Below are 21,270 nucleotides of genomic sequence, written 5' to 3' on the forward strand. Positions count from 1 at the left end.
CGGGACAGTGTTTTGTGTTTGTGTGAGTAACACTCTGCACTATCTATACATGTGTATTAATTTAATTATTGTTCCTGGAAAGGTCACTCATGATGAACTTTAAGTCAGATTGTTGGTGCCAGATGGGCTGGTTTGAGTATTTCTGTAACTGCGGATCTCCTGAGATTTTCACACACAACAGTCTCTAGTATTTACTCTGAATGGTGCCAAAAACAAAAAATATCCGGTGAGCGGCAGTTCTGTGGACGGAAACACCTTGTTGATGAGAGAGGTCAACAGAGAATGGCCAGATGGGTTTGAAGTGACAAAGTCTACTGTAACTCAGATAACTGCTCTGTACAATTTTTGGTGAGAAGAATAGCATCTCAGAATGCTATTCTGAGATGCGGATTGGCGCTGTTTTGGGCAGGTGGTTTTAATGTTGTGGCTGATCGGTGTATATTGGCATTAAACCGTTTCTGCCATCAAATTATGCTCTCTAGATATCGGCATCCTGATTCTTGGTTTCATCAGCTTATCTAGGTTGAAACACATCTTAGAACATTAACCCAGACAAAAGGCCTGCAAAAAATTATCAAGAAACGGAAACTCACAAAAATGACATGTTTTCAGACTTGCGTTATGTTCAGTCCTGCTGGCGTTTAATTGTTTCACAGCATTTAAATGACCTTAGGGCCAGGATAATTGCACAGAATCATATGTAACATCTCAGTTTCCAAAACAAAAAGGCACTTCATTAACACAAATCAATAAGCATTACGCTAAACAGCCTCCAAGAAAAAACACTTTGACAGCTCAGTGTTGTTCTTGTAGCATTAGACTTTAAAGACAGTTCTTGCCGTAATTTTATTCCCATTTCATCTCTGTAAATTTATAGATCAAAATTGGAGTTTTGTGGTTTTAGTCTATGTCCTTTATCTTTGAGGTCATCTATATGTTAGTAGTATACTCCCAAATTCCCCTTTAGCCGATTTACGCAGTGCTCAAAGGGTTTCGCAGGAGCAGTACACCATGCCAGTACACAAGATTAGCTGTTAATTGGGGGGGTGACATCATTTTCGCATCATTGCTGGTACGGCGTACCGGCTCACTTTGAGCACTGGACATAAGCATTTAAAATGGATGGCCTTTCTCTGTCCTGAGAAAAATGATGAAAGTTCCTTTCAATATGATGAAAGGACCTCGGCTCCTTCGTTGATGTATTGTTTGTACTCAGTTCACCACGGTATGTGTTTGTGAACGGCACCATTGCCTGTGCAGAAGATTATTGTGATTGGTGTGATTGAAGATTATTTATCTTGTTGTTTTTGGTGTTCTTTTTTTATTTTATTTTATTTTTTATTCTTTGTGTTACTTTTCTTTATTATTGTTATTATTGTTTGATATTTAGTGACTCTTCTTTGGACTGATTTGAGAAAGCCATTTTAAGTCTTTATGGTCTTTAAATAAATCGTTTTAATTGACTGAATATTAAATAAAGTGTTATTTTCGTATACTCACATTTCCTGCCTCTCTCTTGTGAAACGCACCTGTGTGGCCTTATTTCTACATTACCACTAATTCTGGTAACCCTCCCAGGTGGAAGTGCCTGGGTGGCGTAGTCGAGGTAGAAAGTGAGTAGCACTTTCTCTTTTTCTGTATTTCTTATGTCGCTCCATCAATTATAGTTTATTGGCTATTTAGAGAACAGAGATGAGCCCTTTAATATGTTCCACCCAAACTTCCTGTTTCAATATTAAATACATTAACATGGCAGAAAACTGCAGTTTTCAGCCATTTCATGGGGTCTTTGTATGTACAAATAATGACACAAATGTATTTTTGCTTAGTAAAGCAAAAAACAATAGTCTACAAATATTTTTTTATGCAGAGGGAATGTCAAACTTTTAACAGGAGGCTAAGATGCTTTCCACATATCCTCTTGTTCAAGCTCTTTTCTCAGTGCATGACAAAAACTTTCCTTCAGAAGTATGTCACTATTATCATTACAAAGCGTGTGAGGCAGCCATGAATTATCCAGCTAAAGCCTCAAACCCACCCACTGTCCGTACAAATCAGTTCATCTCATTTCACACTTGGAATGGCTTACTGTCAGCTATTCAGATCAAATCTGAATCAAATGCATGTACTGGCTCGAATCGCCAAATATTTTTTGATCAGCTAAGTAACCTTGCTGTATCACACTCTGAAAGGTTATGAACAGAATCAATGCCTTGAGCCGTCCAATTTGCCTTTCCTTGCTGTATAACTGTGCCAACTAAATGCAGAAGGGCCTCCCAAGAGATGCCAACGAACTAAAATTCCAAGTAATGTGAAATGGAGGACGTGCTCATTATTTTTTTTTTCAGATAAATAGAGGTAAATGAATAGTAATGGTGGATTTATCATCAGCCTATATTAAAGTGGGCTTAATTTCTGCCATGTTGAGAACCCCCCAAAAAATATAAATAATTGAAATAACATAAAACTGTGTAATTATTGTCTGCAATTTTGCTCCTCCCACTTAGATGCTAAAGTCGGGATGTCAATAAACTAACTGTCAATGCAGTTCTCCATACAGAGACAACAAGGCATTTTTGAATAACCTTTAATGAAGCCTCGAAGAGAAGAAACTTCTCTGGAATACTGCTTGTAAATCCCAGTTTGGCCGACATCATAACTTATGTGACAAACTCAAGTCATTTCATATAATGAAAATCAAGAAAAGTGGCACACTGTGTATTTAGCTGCCAGACAGTTTTAAGTACAGGCCATTTTTTTCTCACTTCAATTGTACCAACTCTAAATACCTCCAGTCCTGACATGATTGCATTTGCATTGCAAAAATCTCATACAAAATCAAATATAGTCTTATATAACATCTTAATTCTGTAATAGCCTTATATATTTTATTGAACACCATGACAATCTATGCAAACAAATATTACACACTGTACTAAAACTACAATGGCAATGGACATAAATAATAACATGAACTAACAATACAAATACTTTCATAGCACTTTTTAATATTGGTTTATGCATACTGAACAAACATAAACACACTGAACCATAGTATTTTGATAAATTAACATTAACCAACATTAATAAATGCTGTAAAAAATATACTGTATATTGTTTAGTGTTAGTTCATGATGCCTAATGATTAAAAAATAGAACCTTGTTGCAGTCTTATCATAATACTGCTGTAAATCTTATTGGTAATTCTTTACAATAAGGTTGTATGCTTAACATTAGTTACTGTAGCCCAACAGTTAACATGAACTACGATGAACAATATTTTAAGAGCATTTGTTAATATTGGTTAGTTTATTTAGACATTTACTAATATACTGTATACACACACACACACACACACATATATATATATATATATATATATATATATATATATATATATATATATATATATATATATAGTATGTGTGTGTGTGTGTGTGTGTAATATTTTGTTACATTTAAATTTTATGATCAAATTGTGTTTAATCAAATATATCCTGTACAGCTTTAATCAAATTAAAATATAAATAGTATATATGTATATAAAATGTATTTTCAACAATATATATATATATATATATATATATATATATATATATATATATATATATATATATATATATATATATATATACTATTTGAGCTGAAATCTCCAAGCTGCAATGGAGAAAGAGTTCATTTGAGAGTTCACAGCAATTTATACACCCAACACACACAGATGGATACTATTGGACACACTGCATGAAAATCAAGCATTAGTAGTGTGTGTTGCATTTATGTGTGTGTGTGTGTGTGCTCGTGTATGTGTTCATGTGCGTGTGTTTTCATGTGCGTGCCTGTGTGTGTGTGAAGGAGTTGGCAGGGCAGAGAGGCGCCTCTTATTCATACTGTGGCACGAAACGCATGTATATTATTTAAATAAATGACATCCTTCAGCTGTTTAATGATCAAACTTGGCCATAGCGAGGCTTTTTTATGATTATTTTCAAATGGTCTTTGATTTCATCACAGAACTCACATTATATTATATTTAGCTAATGGCAGCATATTAAAAATTAAATTCACAACAAGATGATATCGTACCTTTTAAAAAAATTTTGTATCGCAGTATTTCATTAGTACCAGTATACTGTGCAACCCTAATACCTAATGCATTAACAAACAATCTTATATGTTACTATTAGGCATGTAACGACACACAAATTTCACGATATGGTACAATGCATAGCCTCACGATGCGAGACGATACAACATGACATGAGCACCCACAAATGTTTTGCTCAAACGTATTCAAGGATTCGACATGAATGTCTTTTAAATTATAAATGCCACATAAGTGTCTGACATTGGCAACAAAAAGTTACTTAAACAACAGTACTGCATTTATTTTGTCTGATTATTGATAAAAACTAATATGAACTCACAATTTTCATGTTTTTCTTGAGAAAATAAGTTTGTCTCCACTTATTTGTGAAGTCATTTATATTTGTATAGCAGTTTTCACAATACCCATAGTTTCAAAGCAGTTTTATAGAAAATCATGCCTTGTTGTCTGAAAGCCCCATGTGAACAAGCTGAACTTTCAATGTTATTTAGTGTTGACAAAAAAAAAAAAAAAACCTTGAGAGGAACCTGACCTCTGGTTTTACAATATATGTACTTAATCCAATATTATTTAGCATTTTAAGCAAAAATAAATCGGCACACGTAATTATTATTATTTTTTTATTTCTTTTGCCCTCTTCCCCCTGTTTCACTTTGCATGTGAACTTTACCGGCGTTAATACTGGCTTATAACATGTGCGCAAGTGTTGTTCTCAAAGCTGTTTACATTTAAGTCAAAAGCAGATCATTATAAATCTCATGTAATCACGGGTTTCTTACATTGTTGGTTTTTTGAATAAACTGTTTTTTGATAGTTTTGACTCATAACTTAAGAGTGTCTTGCTATGCATGTCATGCTCAGTGTCTTACTTACTGCTGCTGTTTCTGCCTCACAAATCCACCGATTTGTGCCGTAATGTCAGCATTAATAAAATGACATGTTTGATGTACTGTAGCACCAGGACATGACACAGTTGTTTGGCAAATTCGACAAGCTGTACCACTACAGTACAATCTACTTGCCGTTTGCCATCGATCTTCTCACCTATGTACTGGAAGTGTGTTGCTCTGGTTGCTCTGTTTCCCTGTGAGCGCCCAGCGCCGCCTCTCGCTGGAGGAGACTGTTCCGCAGCTCTTAATTTTAAGCTGATTGATTTTAAATACACTATAATGTGTTTGTTTATGTATCGTATGATATGGTATTGTATAGTGAGCATTGTATTGTATGATACAATATGACACGTGAGCATTGAATTGTATGATACAATATGACACAATATTTTTTTACACCCCTAGTTACTATATGAACAAAACAACTTAAAAGAAGGTATAAAATATTAAGCTGTAATGATTGTTTCTGGTAGATTATTAAAGATTCAAAGGATACTGTATGACCTCATGGGTTCCAGATGGGGAATTCTTTAATTAAGCATGTTTATTTAATGCTTATATCTAAAGGTCCAATGGCTGTTGCAATCTGCGTTCACTTAATAAGAGAATGACAAATGCAGGGTCAGAATGGCCTCTGAATAAGGTCAGCCCAAAGCATAATAATGAATCAATGAGTGTTTTAAAAAAACTTCAGCATAATGTATCACTGGAGAAACCCCTCAAAATGACTCCACAGAAAGCCATTCTGAATATAACTTTTGACATGGAAATTAGCGGGCAACAGTAATTTCACTATCAAGCTATCACATATACAGAATATTTACAATAATTTTCACTATACAGCTGTTCCAGGATAAAATAATCCTGATAGATACAGTAACCTAAAATCAGGGGTTAATAATAATCCCAAATCAGTGTTTTGACAATCCACATAACCTTGTTAAAATAAGGAGATGTTAAGCAGAATGCTAGCCTCAGTCACCATTCACTTTCATTTAATATTTTTTATTTTTTTTTCCATATAACTAAAAATCTTCTTTTGTGGGTGACGTTAGAAATTCATACCAGTTTGGACCAACATGAGGGTGAGTAAATGTAAATGATGACAAAATGTTTATCTTTTGTTAACTATATCTTTAAAATGATCTCATTCTGTATGTGATTTTTTGTTTCGATGGGTTTCCTATGGGTCTGAGAAATGCAAATTAACAGCAGTAAAGTGCAGTACATAGGCACACACAGTGAACATGAGAATGACAAACAGTTTGTTTACTCTCAGTTTGTTTATTCACAAAAACACCACCAGCCTAAATCAGACTCCTGAGTGTTCTCTCACACAGATCTCAGCACGTTTGCTAACTGATGGCCCAGTCAATGTGCCTGAAAGCTGATTGAATGACCATTTCAAGGTGTTATCCTCCAATCAGAAGCCATCAAATGTCCTATGCTTTATGAGAGCATAATTTTGATGATGATGCTAGTAACAGGACCATATGGTCATTCAGCAGTCATGGACTTCCCAGGAAATCTAAGCATCTATGTACTTGCCAAACATTTTTGGGGAGGAACTGACTGGCAGAGTAAAGATTCAAGCCTACCAAAGAAAATAAATTAAAAGGAAATGATCTGGGATATGTAAATTCATTTGTATAAATATTAACGCATGACAATCAATGTTAATTAAATATGGTGATGGTTTCCTGTTTTTTTTTTTTTTGGTAATATCATAATGTATACCATAAAGAGAAGATGCAGTCATAATTAAATCCATTTGATTTGTTTTCAGCTATTGTAAAAATATTCAATATGGTCAAATCGGAACAGTGTTAAACAGGCAAAACTGGCCTCCCAGCATTTTGAATATGTAAATTTCAGTGTTCACTTATTAATATACACAAAACATTTCAGATCAAGTGGAGCCTAGAAATGTCTGTTTGTCCACGTGATCAATTACAGCAATGCACCAGATTGCTGTGTAAACACAGTAGAATCTACAACCCAAATATAATTACAAAGTAGAATGTTCAGGGCTACCATTTCCTTATACAGTTCATTCATGTTTTCCAATTTTGTAGACAAAAATTTAATTCAAAATGCACTAATTTATGGCAGTTCTGTTCAACAGGATAATGTGCAGGAGAAATTATTTTTTGTGCCATAAGACAACCTGACAATATATTGATTCCTTTGGAGAAATGGCAACTATATTCAGGGAAACGTTAACATTCGTTGATTTTTGTATAGTGCTGAATAATATTGCTTCAGTATAGGAATATAGTCAAAGTGGTCACTATTTCAGAACAATCAGATGTGAAGTGAATATCCCAAAGTGTTACAAAGCAGATTAACTGCAACGATGAGGGCTTGAGAGGTGGTAAAAGAAGTGCTATATTTTGTGCTGTGTAGCACCTGAAAAATTGTTATCCATTTTGTCTTCTGGCATCCAACACCAACTAGACGTTTACAAGTTATCACACACAGAGCTGTCACACATATTCCTTCCTTTCAGAGACTATAATGGGCCTGTGGATGATATGGAAATAGATAGTGCATGTATGCCGTTTATGTACATTAGCAAACACAGTAATGTTAGGTGTCAGGTTCCATAACTGTCTGCTAAAGCTGCATACATTCAGCATGCAACCGTACATTAGCAAAGATTTAAAATGACACCACTATAACATAGTATGTAATATATTATAATATTTAAGTTGACAGTGTTCCAAAAAATTATTGTGAAACGTGGGCTGACACCCTATTTCAAAGTGGACAAAGAAGAATGAAGAAGATATGGACAAGATATGTTCTTTCCCTCTTTGTTTCACTGTTTTATTCATTTATTTGTTAGTGGCTGAAGCGAAAAAGGTCCAAGTTTAGTTCTTTTAAGAGGACTGAAGTGTGAACCCTAAAGAGTAGCCTTTTTTTTTTTTTTTTTGAGTCATGTGACAAAATAATATGCCGTTGATCACAGAGGAGTTTGTGTTTGGGAGAAACACCAACAAAACTTCATCTGGTAAGAAACCTAATTACGTTTTTACATTGAAACCTGTTTGAGTCAAAAGATTAGTCTCTAGTTTCATCCAATATGCAATTTTAAAAATATTTGCGATTTATTGTGAAACGGCAGGCTGTTAAACACAATGACCACATTTGTGGACTGTATGCTCAGTTTCAGTTAAAACATCCTATATTTACTGTGCATTATCACATTGAGAATCAATGGATGCATACAAAAACTGTAAAAAGTTGCTTTCAGAGGCTTTATATGGAGTTAGGATGAAAGTAAGGTGCATTTCAAACTGTTCTGAGACCAGTGCAGACAGACAGCACACTGGAGGTTAAGTAATACACTAAAAAAGGAGCAAGGGAGCATCCTATAGCTCTCTATGCAGCTAAGTGCATTCACTCCTAAAATCTGACCAAAAGTTCAGTTTCAGGCTGCAGATGATGTTTGGACAACTCAACATGTTTGGCAGACATGGTATACTGTAAAAAGATAATCAGTATTCAGAGGCTGAATTTTTTGACTTTCATCCAAAAATTTCACCCAAAACTTAGGACAATGTTATTGTATATGTAGCAGATGCTTTATTTTTGCTAAACTATTTATCCTAAGACACAACATTAAGTCAACTTCCTGTGAATTCTGTTAAGCACAGAACTGTTCCTGAAATTTGTGAGTGAAGGCGAAGGTGGAGTTTGGGCCTCCAGAGTCCAGAGCCCAAAACCAATGTTTAAGTGTGAAAATAAAACAAATACGGTGCATGATTATTTATTATTAATAATAATAATATTTAATAATATTTCCCCATGGGGAGCATTCATACAAAAAAATTGGTAATGCGATGGGATCCCAGAGGGCTGTTATGTTTGAATGAAAGTCAATGGAGCAGATGCATTAGCACACTGAATAAACTGCTTTTGTGTGGGAAGAGTTTATAACATAATAAATTGACTGTCTCGCCACTAATCTTCAACAAGTTTGGCTTGATATTTCATTCATTTTTCAGAATGCTACATCTGGAGTCTGCTATGAAAAATCTGTAGTTTTAAAATAGTCAAGAAAATTTTGCGATTTTGTAAAACAGTCTAATTTGTTTCTGCTGTGTAGTTGCTATTGTTTGACTTATGTCTGACGCATACTGTACTATTTAGAGTACTGATATTAAGAAATTGTACAAATTCATCACGTTTATAGGCTGAACACTCTGAAAGGCTGCCAGTGCTTATTAACGTTTTGTTTTGTTTTGTTTTGTTTTTTGTTTTTTTGCTCAATGCTTGAAAAGAAAATGCTGGCTTTGCAAAAACTAACATACAGTAGGCAGGTATCATTATGTGAGTCTTTAGAGGGAGTCTCATTTATATGGATTTGATTGATATGAACTTCACAAATAATCTGTCCACGACAGAGGCTTTGCATCCCATTGGAAAATGCAATTCTAATGGATGTATGTTACGCCCTTTAAAGTCAACATTAAATCAGAATGGACCCTTTTTAATGCATGTTCCTGTACTTATTCTGCTCAATTGGTGCATGTTTTCTAAATAAAAAAATGCACATCTTCATAAACTATCAAAATGCAATACCTTGTTCTGCCATTAAAATTATTTCTTTTCGGCTGATGACAGACAATTACTCTTATTTTTTCAACCCCTCCCCTCCAACCACCTGGAGCCATTCCCACTTTTCACAATCCAATCAATTCCTGATGCATAAAATCCCATCCTATGCTTTTTTCTCATTTAATATACAGTTTCACTAGAAAATCTGTCACATTACGGAAGTAAACTCAGTTGCAAACAGTGTTTCACATGAACTTTAAAAGAATTTGCCATAAAGCCAAAGACCCCTCAAGCATAGTCATAACATTTGACATTTAGCCAAGAAAAGAGCAAAGAAACAAGAATAAAGATGGACGCAGGCATTCGCCCCCGAAGAAATTCCTGGAACTCAAGATGGCTTCTAAATTGAGGGAACAATGGTGATGAACTTGATGCACTGTGACTACTGATTGACTTAAGCAAGATTCAAAGTGAATAAAAGGCCACACTATGACGTGGAGATACAGAGCTTTCTGTTGGGCCCTGGCATCAACAAAGGGGCTTACTCTTCTAAACTGCCAATAAACAAGCACTGTTATCTTCAATGTCTTGATGATTATTTGATTGCAACAATAAAACAAGAACGTTTGTTCAAGACAAATTGCTCTGCAAAGATCAATAAAGATAACGACAAGAAAGATCCACGAATAATTCAAGTCCACAAAAAATTCATCAGCATTTTTGTATCATCTTTTCAGCACAATGATGCTATATTCAACACACTCACAAGCCAGACAATGAAGCAGCAATATCACACAAGCAAAAGCAATGTTGTACTGAAAATCGTCTGTGATTCTGCATTCATAGCTGTGCATATTGACATGGATATTCAGTACAACAGCAGTCTTGATTATGTGATATTGCTTTTATACAAATGTTTTATTAACAATAAGATATTAACATATCAGGTAACTTACATTTTAGACACAATATGGCTAGTTATTTTGCCTATTTTTGCTCTGCTAATGAAAATAGTTCCAAACTAAGCTATGGCAGGATCAACAGTGCCAAGCAACGCACAGACTGACAGTCTGGAACAGAGACAAGCTGAGTGATACAAACAGTGAAGCGCCCCAGTGCTGTTATACTAATGGTGTGTTCACGAGATTTCGTAATTACCGTAGATTCCAACTTGTAAAAACCATTTATGTCTTTGTAGAACTTGTAAACTTGTAATTCTACAAAAGCTCAGACTTGACTGTTGTGATGTCATATAAAAAGAAACAAATCAATACAACAAATAATGTTGATTACCACAAAAAAAAAAAAAATCAAAGTTAGAGTGAGGCACTTACAATGGAAGTTAATGGGTCCAATTATTGGAGGGGTTAAAGGCAGGCATGTGAATCGTATAATTTTATAAAGATTTACAATAATTCTTCTGTTAAAATTTGTGTATTTGTGTAATTGAGCTGTAAAGTTGTTTAAATAATTTTTTTAAGGTCGATTTAGGGTTTACGGTATTACGTTGTCATGGCAACAAAGTTGTAAACTTGGATATAACTTTACACAGAAAAGGATAGTAAGTGGTGTTATCACACTAAAGTGGTGTTAACACTCATACTATTTATGTCTTGTGGCTATACTTTTGAAACAGTGAGTATTTTAACATTTACAGATTGGCCCCATTTACCTCCATTGTAAGTGGTTTGCTGTTACCCAGATTTTTGCTTTTTTTTAAATAAAGGGGACAAGTCAAAATAATTTTTTTCCACAAATGCTGTCGATTGAGCTTAACTTGTATTGAACCTGGAATATTCATTTAATGGTAGTTTACACATATTTCTGTTTGATATTAAATTTTAAAATAGCCACTATTACCTGGAGCGCTTTCTTTGTTCTTAAGCATAGTGCAAGAACATATAGAGGTGAATTATTTACATTATTAAATAATTTGCTGTGAGTTTGTAAGTTGTTTTTCCATAAATCTGCATTGTTATTCAATTGGTTTTCTATGTAAATATGCACTAGAAAGATAAAGTTTTTAGATGCCTTGTGAAGTTAAAAAAGAACTTCATTTTTAAAAACACGTTTCTAGACAACTGCATTCTATTATATTCATTGTGCTGCATCTAGTGAGAAGAAATTGGGCCTGAAAGACCCCTAATGCTAAATAAGTAATCTCAGTCTTCATTCTTATTTGTAACCATTCACGTTTCTCCAAAATCTGTGATTTTAAATTACAGTGGGTAGATATCATCACATGTCCATGACTCAGCACAAACTGACACTCTGTAGATCTGCACTTCATTAACATTAGCCGAACCCCCCTTTCTTGTTTCGCAACATGCTCTGGAGCCTTGGGCCTGACAAGAGTCGTTTGCACAAAGTGACAGATCAGTCCCCCAACGTAACCCAGCACGAGGGCCTGGACCCTGCAGTGCAGCTAGGCAAGTTTCTTCCAACAATGGTCAGGCAAAAGAGCAAACGCCACCACTGTCTGAGGGCAGACTGGTGGTGGATAGAGAGACACAGAATAATGAGAAACAGCCCCGAGATTTTGCTCATCTTCTACAGCAGGGCTTCATTTGTGACTAATTTAGGAGACACAATTTGGAGCATCTGACTTTGAGCTGCAGTATCACGTCAAGTCAAGTGTCACTACGCCTGGAGAGGATATGATACAGAGAAGAAACAGCACTCTTGCAAATAAGAAGGTGGGATTGCTTGCCACATCCCTTTTATGGCCATAATACAGAACAAAGAGCATTATGGAGACCATTCCTAAAAAGACCATCTATAAAAATACTTTATAAAAATCTTCCTGTGGCATAACATAACACCAAAATGAACATTGTCAACATTTACTTACCGTCTTTTTCCAAACCCGTTTGACTTCCATGGAACACAAAGAGAGATGTTAGGCAGAATGTTAGCTTCAGTCACTTTTCACTTTCATTGTATGGACAAAACATACAATTAAAGTGAATTGAGACTGAATAATAATATTCTGCCAAAATCTCCTTAGTTCCATAGAAGAAATGAATGACAGAATTTTTCTGTGAAGTATTCCTTTAAATGATTTCAATAACAATACTTCTAATTACCACCAGATGAACATGATAGCCTTAGCGTTTATAAAAGGTATTTAAAGAGTGTTTGTGTGACGAGGAATGAGGATCTAAATGCAGCTTTTAATGAAACAAAAGATAAACAAAGAACTCAGAATAAAACTAAACAAACACAGGGAACCGGGCACAGGACATGACAACACATGTGAAGACTGACAAAGAAACCAGGGAAAAACAAGGAACACCTGGGGAAACAATCAGGGTGAACCAATCATGAAATAAAACTACAAAAAGGACTACAAAACAGGAACTAAGAATTAACATAAGTCTAGACAAAACAGGGAACACATGACAGAGCCCCCCCTTTAAAGGAGCAGATTCTAGACGTTTCACAAAAATAAATTGTCCATGGGATGTGAGGGGAAGGGGGAAACTGGCAGTTCAGGGGGCACAAAGAGCAGAGAAACAAGGCAAAGTCAGGGAGGCTTGAGACCAAAGTGGAGCCGGAGGGATGGAGGGTGACGCTGCAGGCTTGGAGGACCAAGCTAGAACCAGAGGTTCAGAGGGCTGAGGTGGAGACCAAGGAGACCAAAGCAGATCAGGCGGACGGCCAGGAGACCAAGGAGACCAGAGCAGACGGCCAGGAGACCAAGGAGACCACCTCAGGGTAGGGACTGGGTCAGGAGTCCTGGTAGGCGGCTGCAGGGCTGAGACAATGTCAGGAGGTCTGGGAGGTGGCCGCAGGGCAGGGACTGGGCCAGGCAGCGGAGTCACAGGAGGAGGGGTAGGCAGAGCCGCTGTAAGATGAGTCTCTGTGAAGGCAGATGGAACCGCTGAAGAAGGGACCGTGGGAGGCTCGGGGGGAAAGAGTCCTAGATGACTGGGAAATTACCTCCGTGGTCGTGAGCATGGGCAGCGACTCGGGAACGACCTCCGTGTTCGTGAGCACGGGCAGCGACTCGGGAACGACCTCCGTGGTCGTGAGCACGGGCAGCGACTCGGGAACGACCTCCGTGGTCGTGAGCACGGGCAGCGACTCGGGAACGACCTCCGTGGTCGTGAGCACGGGCAGCGACTCGGGAACGACCTCCGTGGTCGTGAGCACGGGCAGCGACTCGGGAGGTGTCCTTTTCCGGACAGCTAGGGGTGTAGTCACGGGAGTGGACAACACCACAGGCATAGGCGCTGGCTCATTGGCAGTGGCGAGCGTGGAGCAAGGAGCCGTGGAGGGCTTGGACGAGGGAACAGAAGATGCAGGTTTTGGCCCGGGGTTCCCACCATAATCCACTGTGTAAAGGGATCCGCAAAGTTCCAGAGCCTTCTCCACATATTCGCAGAGCATCCAGTTAGGATCAACCGGAGACATCGGTTCCTTCAGTGCACTATTCAGACCGGTCCAGAAGAAAACGACCAGAGAGCGGTCTGGATAGTGCACTAAATTTGCTAGTTCTAAAAACTCATGGACATGATCCTCAACTGGACGGTCCCCTTGTTTCAGAAGCAAAACTCTTGACAGCCGCTAGATCCATTTTTGGTCAGTCTTTCGGTGACGAGGCAAGCGAGGAATGAGGATCTAAATGCAGCTTTTATTGAAACAAAAGATAAACAAATAACTCAAAATAAACCTAAACAAAACACAGGGAAACCGGCACAGAACATGACAACACATGTGAAGACTAACAAAGAAACCAGGGGAAACAAGGGCTTAAATACACAAGGGAAAACAAGGAACACCTGGAGAAACAATCAGGGTGAACCAATCATGAAATAAAACTACAAAGGACTACAAAACTAACACTGGAAACAGGAACGGGGAACTAAACAAGAATTTCAACATAAAAGTCTAGATAAAAACAGGGAATACATGACAGTTTGGATGTAGATGAGTGCCTGACAGAGATCAATTGTATATTGTAGAAATGTGCAGATATATTTTTGTAACAACATAATATATGGACATCAAATAGACTCATTAACAACATTAGTGTGAAAATAACACACATTAAATAGCTTTAACGCTACCTCATTTACACATTTGGCAGACAATTTTATCCAAAGCAACTTACAATGCATTCAAGGAACGCATTTTATCTGTCTATGCGTCATCCGAGAATCAAACCCACAACCTTGGCATTACTTGCACCATTCTCCATGAGCTACACTAACTAACTCATCCAGTCACCAAACATATCCCCATAAAGCATAGCTTTAAACTATCCGACAACAAAATCATATGAACTTGAAAACTGGAGCAGTGAATAAATTGTGGCAGCATCTATAATAGACTACCTTTGGTGTGAAACTAACCTTGGCATCCCATTTTCCCAACCGCAGCAACACTGACATTTGAAATTTGATGGATTTCAATGATGTGTATAAGGCTTACACTTTCTAGTCAAACTTTTAGCAAAAAGTGCCAAATTTTTTAAATGAACACTTTTGACTATGTACAAACATTGAGTCCTTATAGGATCAAACAAACGATTTAATCTTAAGTGTATTTAAAACTTTCAAACATACTCAAGTGTCGAAAAGTCTTTGCTTACACACTGTTACATTAGTAGTGATCAAAGATGTATCACACACAAATGACTATTCAGATGTTTTATTTCAGAACTGTTTGCTGATATTATAAAGTTAGTTGTATCAAATATATCTACCTGTTTAATGCCCACTTTCAACCAACACTGTGTTAATAATCAATGAATCCAAACAGTTACTGCAATATCACTGCAATCACCTAATGCCTGCTCAAGTGCATTTAATGTGCAACACCATCATAATTATCCATTACACAAGTTTAATGTTTTTACATTTCAAAACACTTTACTTTCATCCTCGGTGAGGCAGAATTTTAAACACTGGTGTTATCATAAAGTATAATCAAGCTCATGTTTTTACTGGCTAGCTGGATATCATCCCACAGAGTGCAATGAACCAGAAAACCACTTTTTCGTGATCTCATTGTCCCAATTCAAAGGCCACGCTTTGTTGCCATGCACACTACCAGGATTGAGGGATATCAAAGACGACCATTTATTTTGGACCCACTCTGCACAGATCTTTTTTTGTTGTAGTTTGTTTGAAGACTTATACCGTTAAATGTTCATCCGGGAGGGCAGAAGCTCCATTCTGACACTACAGCGGGGTTGTGAGCTCTGTTAAAAACCTGTGATAGCAATCCACTAAAGCCTTCAACCTATAAATAGATGCTTTCAGTGTAATCTTTGGAGGGGAAAAAATAAGCTGGTGGATTTAAGCTTCTCTAAACATGCAGATAGCTGAAAGTTGAATGTGTGTTCCATTACAAGCGTGAAACATTACTTTTTAATAGTAAAGCTGTATTTCAAATGCCGATGAAGGTAACTTCATACAAAAATGCTGTGAAGTGGAAATTCCGTTTACAATGTATACGGATAGAGTGATATGCAACAATAAAATACTCACACAATAACTGGGGAGCAAAATAATCAATGGCTTAATCTCAATTTCAGGCTCGATTCATATTTAGAGCATCACAAGGAGTCTACAATAAAATTAAAATCACTCTAAGCTACCAGATAATAAATGGAATATGACACCGTTTGGAATGGAATGTAAAGCTTATTTGAAAGAGGGATGAAAAAAGAAATTGGGGGCCTACTTAACCTAACTGAACCTTGACAATTTTAAAGCACTGTGTTCCACTTGATCTAGAAGGCTGCCACTTTCTCCCTAGGGGGTTATTATTTTCAGTAAGCCACATGATGGTTATTCTTTCTCTCTCTTTCTCTCGCCACCTCATTATTCATTATTTTTTAATCACTGTGTTGAAATTAAAGTGAAAGTGTCTGCATCTATTCCCAGTCAGTCAACTCTGTGAGCTTTTGTTCTCTCACAGTATGCTAGGCCATTCCTGTCTCCAGTTGACCTCTATCTGCTGCCAGTTGTGAAATGTTACAAATGTTAAATATCTGTAATGTCTGTGACCTCAGTACAAGCCATTATGCATCATTCCCCCATCGTTTGTTTCAGAAATGTTCAAAAAATGTTTGCATTGCCAATGAAATGTTCACAATTTTTTTGCATTGCCAATGAATTCCTGCAAAGGCATGTGTGGCAATCTGTTGCTGCCAGTATCCGTGGTGAGTCAAAGCTGAGCAGCTGATGGACGTGTGACAAGACGCTCATCATTCATGAAGGCCAAGAGAAGCATAACAATTACATTTAAAGGCCAAAAGGCTAAGTATGGCATATCAACTATGGTAAATGACCCTCTTCATTGCAAAAGCTTACCCAAAAATGTAAAACAGTATTATGCCTCTGAGTAACCACAGCATATTTTGGGGAAAACTGTACATTAGTCATTTTTATTGCTATTTGAATACACAAAGCCCTCTTGTTTTATTAGTATAATTGCTGAAAAACAACACAATTCTGCAGGTTTTCCTGGTGAACAGTAGAACTTAAGATCGTTATAAATAAAACAGAATGCATTAAGTAAATATACATTACACGTATTACCTCTGTAAATTAACATCCAAGTAATTAATTAATTAGCAACCATCAATGGCAATCCATGTAGTATTACACTTCTGACATATCAGATCACATAAGAACATAAAATACATCAAGTGAGAACTTAACTGTTTGGTACACCCAGATATCCCAAGAATCTATCTAAAATTGAACAAAGAGATCATAGATATCAGTGGCAGAGCTGTAATTGTGTTCTTTCTTAAGGAAGGGTGAAGGAGTACAAGGGGGGCACCCTAAACACACAGTATAATTAAGCTGTAAAATGATCTCCAGCATTAAAGGCCAGCAGCTGTCATACTCACCCTCCTTGGATGGACGTCGCACCTCCGCACTCAGATTGCACACCTGCGCAGAGCGCACCTGAGGAGTCAGGCATCCTTCGGTTTGGGGATTTAAAGGCAACACCACGTTACTGAGCATCAGCACACTCTCCGAATCCCCATCGCCTAAATGCTGCGGGCAGGTGCATTTAGCGTAGACTATTCCACACGATTCTGCTTTCTCTCCCTTCAAGCAGTTTTCCAACCACGTGCATAACACTTGACATCCAAACTGACTTGGACTGGCCTTGTTTAAAACCACAAACTCCACCACAGATCTTTCCTCTTCCTCTGTCTTCTTTATGGTCAATCCATTATAATCGTATGGAAACACCCGCCGGAGCTGCACGAAATTTTTGTCATAATGCAAAAATACATAAAGATTCTTGGCATCATCACACAGGTGCACGATGGATTCGTTGATCCTCAACAGCTCGTTGATCTTCTCGTGGGAGAAGTGATCAAACTGATAAGCCAGCAGAGAAAATTCGGAACAGCTTATTTCACGCTTGTAAAGTTTTAGGTAGATGCTGTATTTGGTAGGATCTGGGTTCTCTAACGTCCACGTGCAGTTTGTTAAGTTCTTGGGAAACATTTCACTTATCGAATAAGATCCATAGATAACTCCTTTCACCAGCGTGGAACACCAAAAATCTTGGGCACCAGTATATCCAAACATAACCAGGAGATAGGTGGAAAATATATAAATCAACAGATTACGAACAGCCTTCATCCTATGTCATTTGGCCTGCAAGAGAAACAGAGATACTCTACCTTTATTGTATGTATGATGTGTATTGATGCTTTGTCATGCTTTTTCCTATGACAACAATGTTTCTTGAATCTCCCAAGCTTTGCATAAAACAAACATTTACCTATACTGTTCGTATGTGCTGCCTATTTTCAATCATGAACTGTAGATAAGTCACCATCTCCGTTTTAGAGATTCACATGATTCTTTCCATGGGAATTTTACACATTTCGGATAAACATTGCCACCTTGTGGTGTTTATTAAATTGGGGGTAATAACTTTGGGCATCTGCACTGGCAGGATAAAACAGCATCATAATATATGGTGATCAAATTGTCATTTTATACCATGATTACGCATTGAATGATCTTTACTGTTTGAATAAACGAGAGTGTCGGACACAGTGATCAGTGCTACAGAATGTCTTTATAGCCCTTATATTCAGTCGGGACTCATTAGGGAGGATAAAAAAAAGGCTGAGATTAGATGGCACCAACAGAAGATATTTTTAAAAGCAAAATCACGATTAAAAGTGTTTTATTCAGTCGAAAGTATCCATGGTCTCGCAATTCTGCAGTGATCTACATGATGTCTGACCGCATAATACCATCTACATATCTCAGTCTGCTCAGACTCTGTTGGGATTTCAATTATACATATATATTTACTATTATTAAACTTCTGTCTCCGTCAACGAGGGGAGATCATGCAATTGTCTGATTGGTATATAGTGTCGTGGTTGATTTAAGATGAGATCAGCATTAGCCTACTGAATGTATTCTCTCATTTTTATGAGGCAAAACTTTGATTTTAATGTGAAGGGTCTATCTCTGCGACGAGCGGTTACGTTATACATTTCATCATCATGTATGCTGTGTGAAAGTGTATTGGAGAGAGAGAGAGAGAGAGAGAGAGAGCAGGGGGAAAGGCTATTCGATGCCCTTTTTGCATGAATTCTGCAGGCATTGCAGCTGTGCTGTGTCACAGCACGAGCACTCCCAAACTGAGCATTTTATTGGACATTTATTCTCATGCATACCTTGATCACTTTAAATGCAGCACCACTTGTGCGACATCACAATACGCGCCGCGATACCTATACAGAGAGTTTATACATTAACATATAGGACGCAACAATACTGGCGCACATTGGAAACCATCGCGCGCTACTTTCCTTTACACCCCCATCCACGATATCGCGTCGCGCGCTTGCAGTGCAGGCAGCTTTGTTTTTTTGTTTTTTTGTCGCGTCGCGTCGCTTGAAACGTAGAATCTTGACGGATTTAGAAAACCTGTAGTGACCTGTTTTCATATCCATATTTCCAAACCTATAAGAAGTCGACCATGATTGCCGGGGGTTGGTGGGTAGGGGGGTGCAAATGTGAACGTGGTCAAATGAACCACCAAAAATTTATTATCGGTATAGAGTCGGCGTCGAAGCTCCATTCTGTGTCATTTTGTCTGTCATGGTTTAACTTCGCACTGACCCTGGTGTAACGTTCGAGTCCTCTGAAATATTGACGTAGTTTGTATTGCATTAATCAGATACAATGAACTATGTAACTTAGATGCAATTAAGAGGAATAAACTTGGGCAAGGGCCATGTCATACGAACCCACAATCTATCTATCCATCTACCTTTCTATAATGAGAAATAATAATAATAGTAATAATAATAATAATAATAATAATAATAATAATAAATATAATAATAATAATAAATTGGACTTACCTTGCACTCTGAAAGCTATGGCTATTTTTCCCACATACTTGGAAACATCCTTTAGAAATGAAACGTGTCGCTCCCTCGCGAATCAGTATCTCCCATCGCCGATGATAGAATTCGCAATGAGCAAAAATGCATTAGACTCCAGGCTGGATCATCATCTCGCTTCTTTTTTCCCACCTCAATTGAACCAAGTAATGAGAGAGCGCAACAGAAGTAAGCAACGATGCTTTCATACAACAGAACGAGGGCTAAAAATGTTGTCTGCGAAATAAATGCGAATCTCGTAGGCTACTGATCATCAGTTGTTGTCTGCACTTCCCTCAAGAGATACTCAGGTTGGGTAGCAGGTACAGAGCGCAATCCTTGACGGATGGAGGATGCAGCTGACTCGCTGTGGAGTGAGATGGAAAGCGCTTTCTCGCCGAGCCTCAGGACTGGAGCTGCAATATCACGTCACTGCCACTAAGATAAGGCACGTATGGACGTTTCTCACCATCGCACCCTCCTTCCTCTGGATAACACAAAAACTCTTTTTATTGGAAAATCAAGGCAGAGGAATGTCCCTCGGACTGGAACTAACGGCACGGTGTCTTTTCTGCAACCACCGAATCAGTTTTAAATGGACTATTTCATTGCAAGTCAACGAAGGCGCGTGGGATAATAACAAAGTCTTTGGAATTATTTTTTCGCATGTGGCGTGAAGTTTTCTTCTCCTTTTTCGAATTGCACCATCATAAGAAACTATTTTGGTATGAGAACAAACAATTAATATATATATATATATATATATATATATATATATATATATATATATATATATATATATATATATATTTTTTTTTTTTTTTTTTTTGTAATAAAAGTTTGTAGTCAATGAGAATTTTTAAAATGTGCGCATTCGTGACACTACCTTTTTAACTTGGTGGACTAAATAGACTTGAGAGCTACAGATTTTCCCACTCGGGTTTCTGTTTGAGCTGTCGCTGAAGTCGGTAAGTTATAAAAACTTATGAAGAGATGCATAAACTCACAATGGCCATTGGTGGACTTTTAAACTAGACTGTTTATCCCAAATGCCGAATGGAAAATAAATGACTCCTTTGTGAACAGTGCATGAGTCGTGTTGAAATATGCACCTGTATTTCACAGAGATCACGAGGGCATTCACTGAGGGCATGCATTAGATCAAATATTTATTTACCAGAAGAAAAATATGCATCATTTGTTGATTTACGGTATTTAGAATTGTGTGAAGTGCAATCAGACGCCTTGGATGAAGCAGCAATGGCATTATTGACTATCGAATCAGGTGCGCCGAATAAGAGTTACACGAATTACGAGAA

At 37.4% G+C, this 21,270-nt stretch overlaps 1 protein-coding gene across 4 annotated transcripts in view; it reads right to left on the reverse strand.

The window, feature by feature from the left end:
• Positions 1–20,356, reverse strand: part of LOC127412420 (adhesion G protein-coupled receptor B3-like) — a 252,987-nt gene extending 232,631 nt beyond the window's left edge. Inside the window, exons 1-2 of one of the 4 annotated variants that reach the window (XM_051648751.1) lie at positions 19,931–20,356; positions 17,429–18,194 (exon numbers count right to left, since the gene is read on the reverse strand). In XM_051648751.1, coding sequence (XP_051504711.1) covers positions 17,429–18,179 — 751 coding nt within the window. In that variant the 5' untranslated portion in view covers positions 18,180–18,194; positions 19,931–20,356. The remainder of the gene's footprint in view (positions 1–17,428; positions 18,195–19,930) is intronic. The other 3 variants (XM_051648750.1, XM_051648749.1, XM_051648753.1) reach the window with 3 other exon arrangements.
• Between the last annotated feature and the right edge of the window lie 914 nt (positions 20,357–21,270).

This window comes from Myxocyprinus asiaticus, chromosome 21, assembly GCF_019703515.2.
Source record: "Myxocyprinus asiaticus isolate MX2 ecotype Aquarium Trade chromosome 21, UBuf_Myxa_2, whole genome shotgun sequence".
NCBI lineage: Eukaryota > Metazoa > Chordata > Actinopteri > Cypriniformes > Catostomidae > Myxocyprinus > Myxocyprinus asiaticus.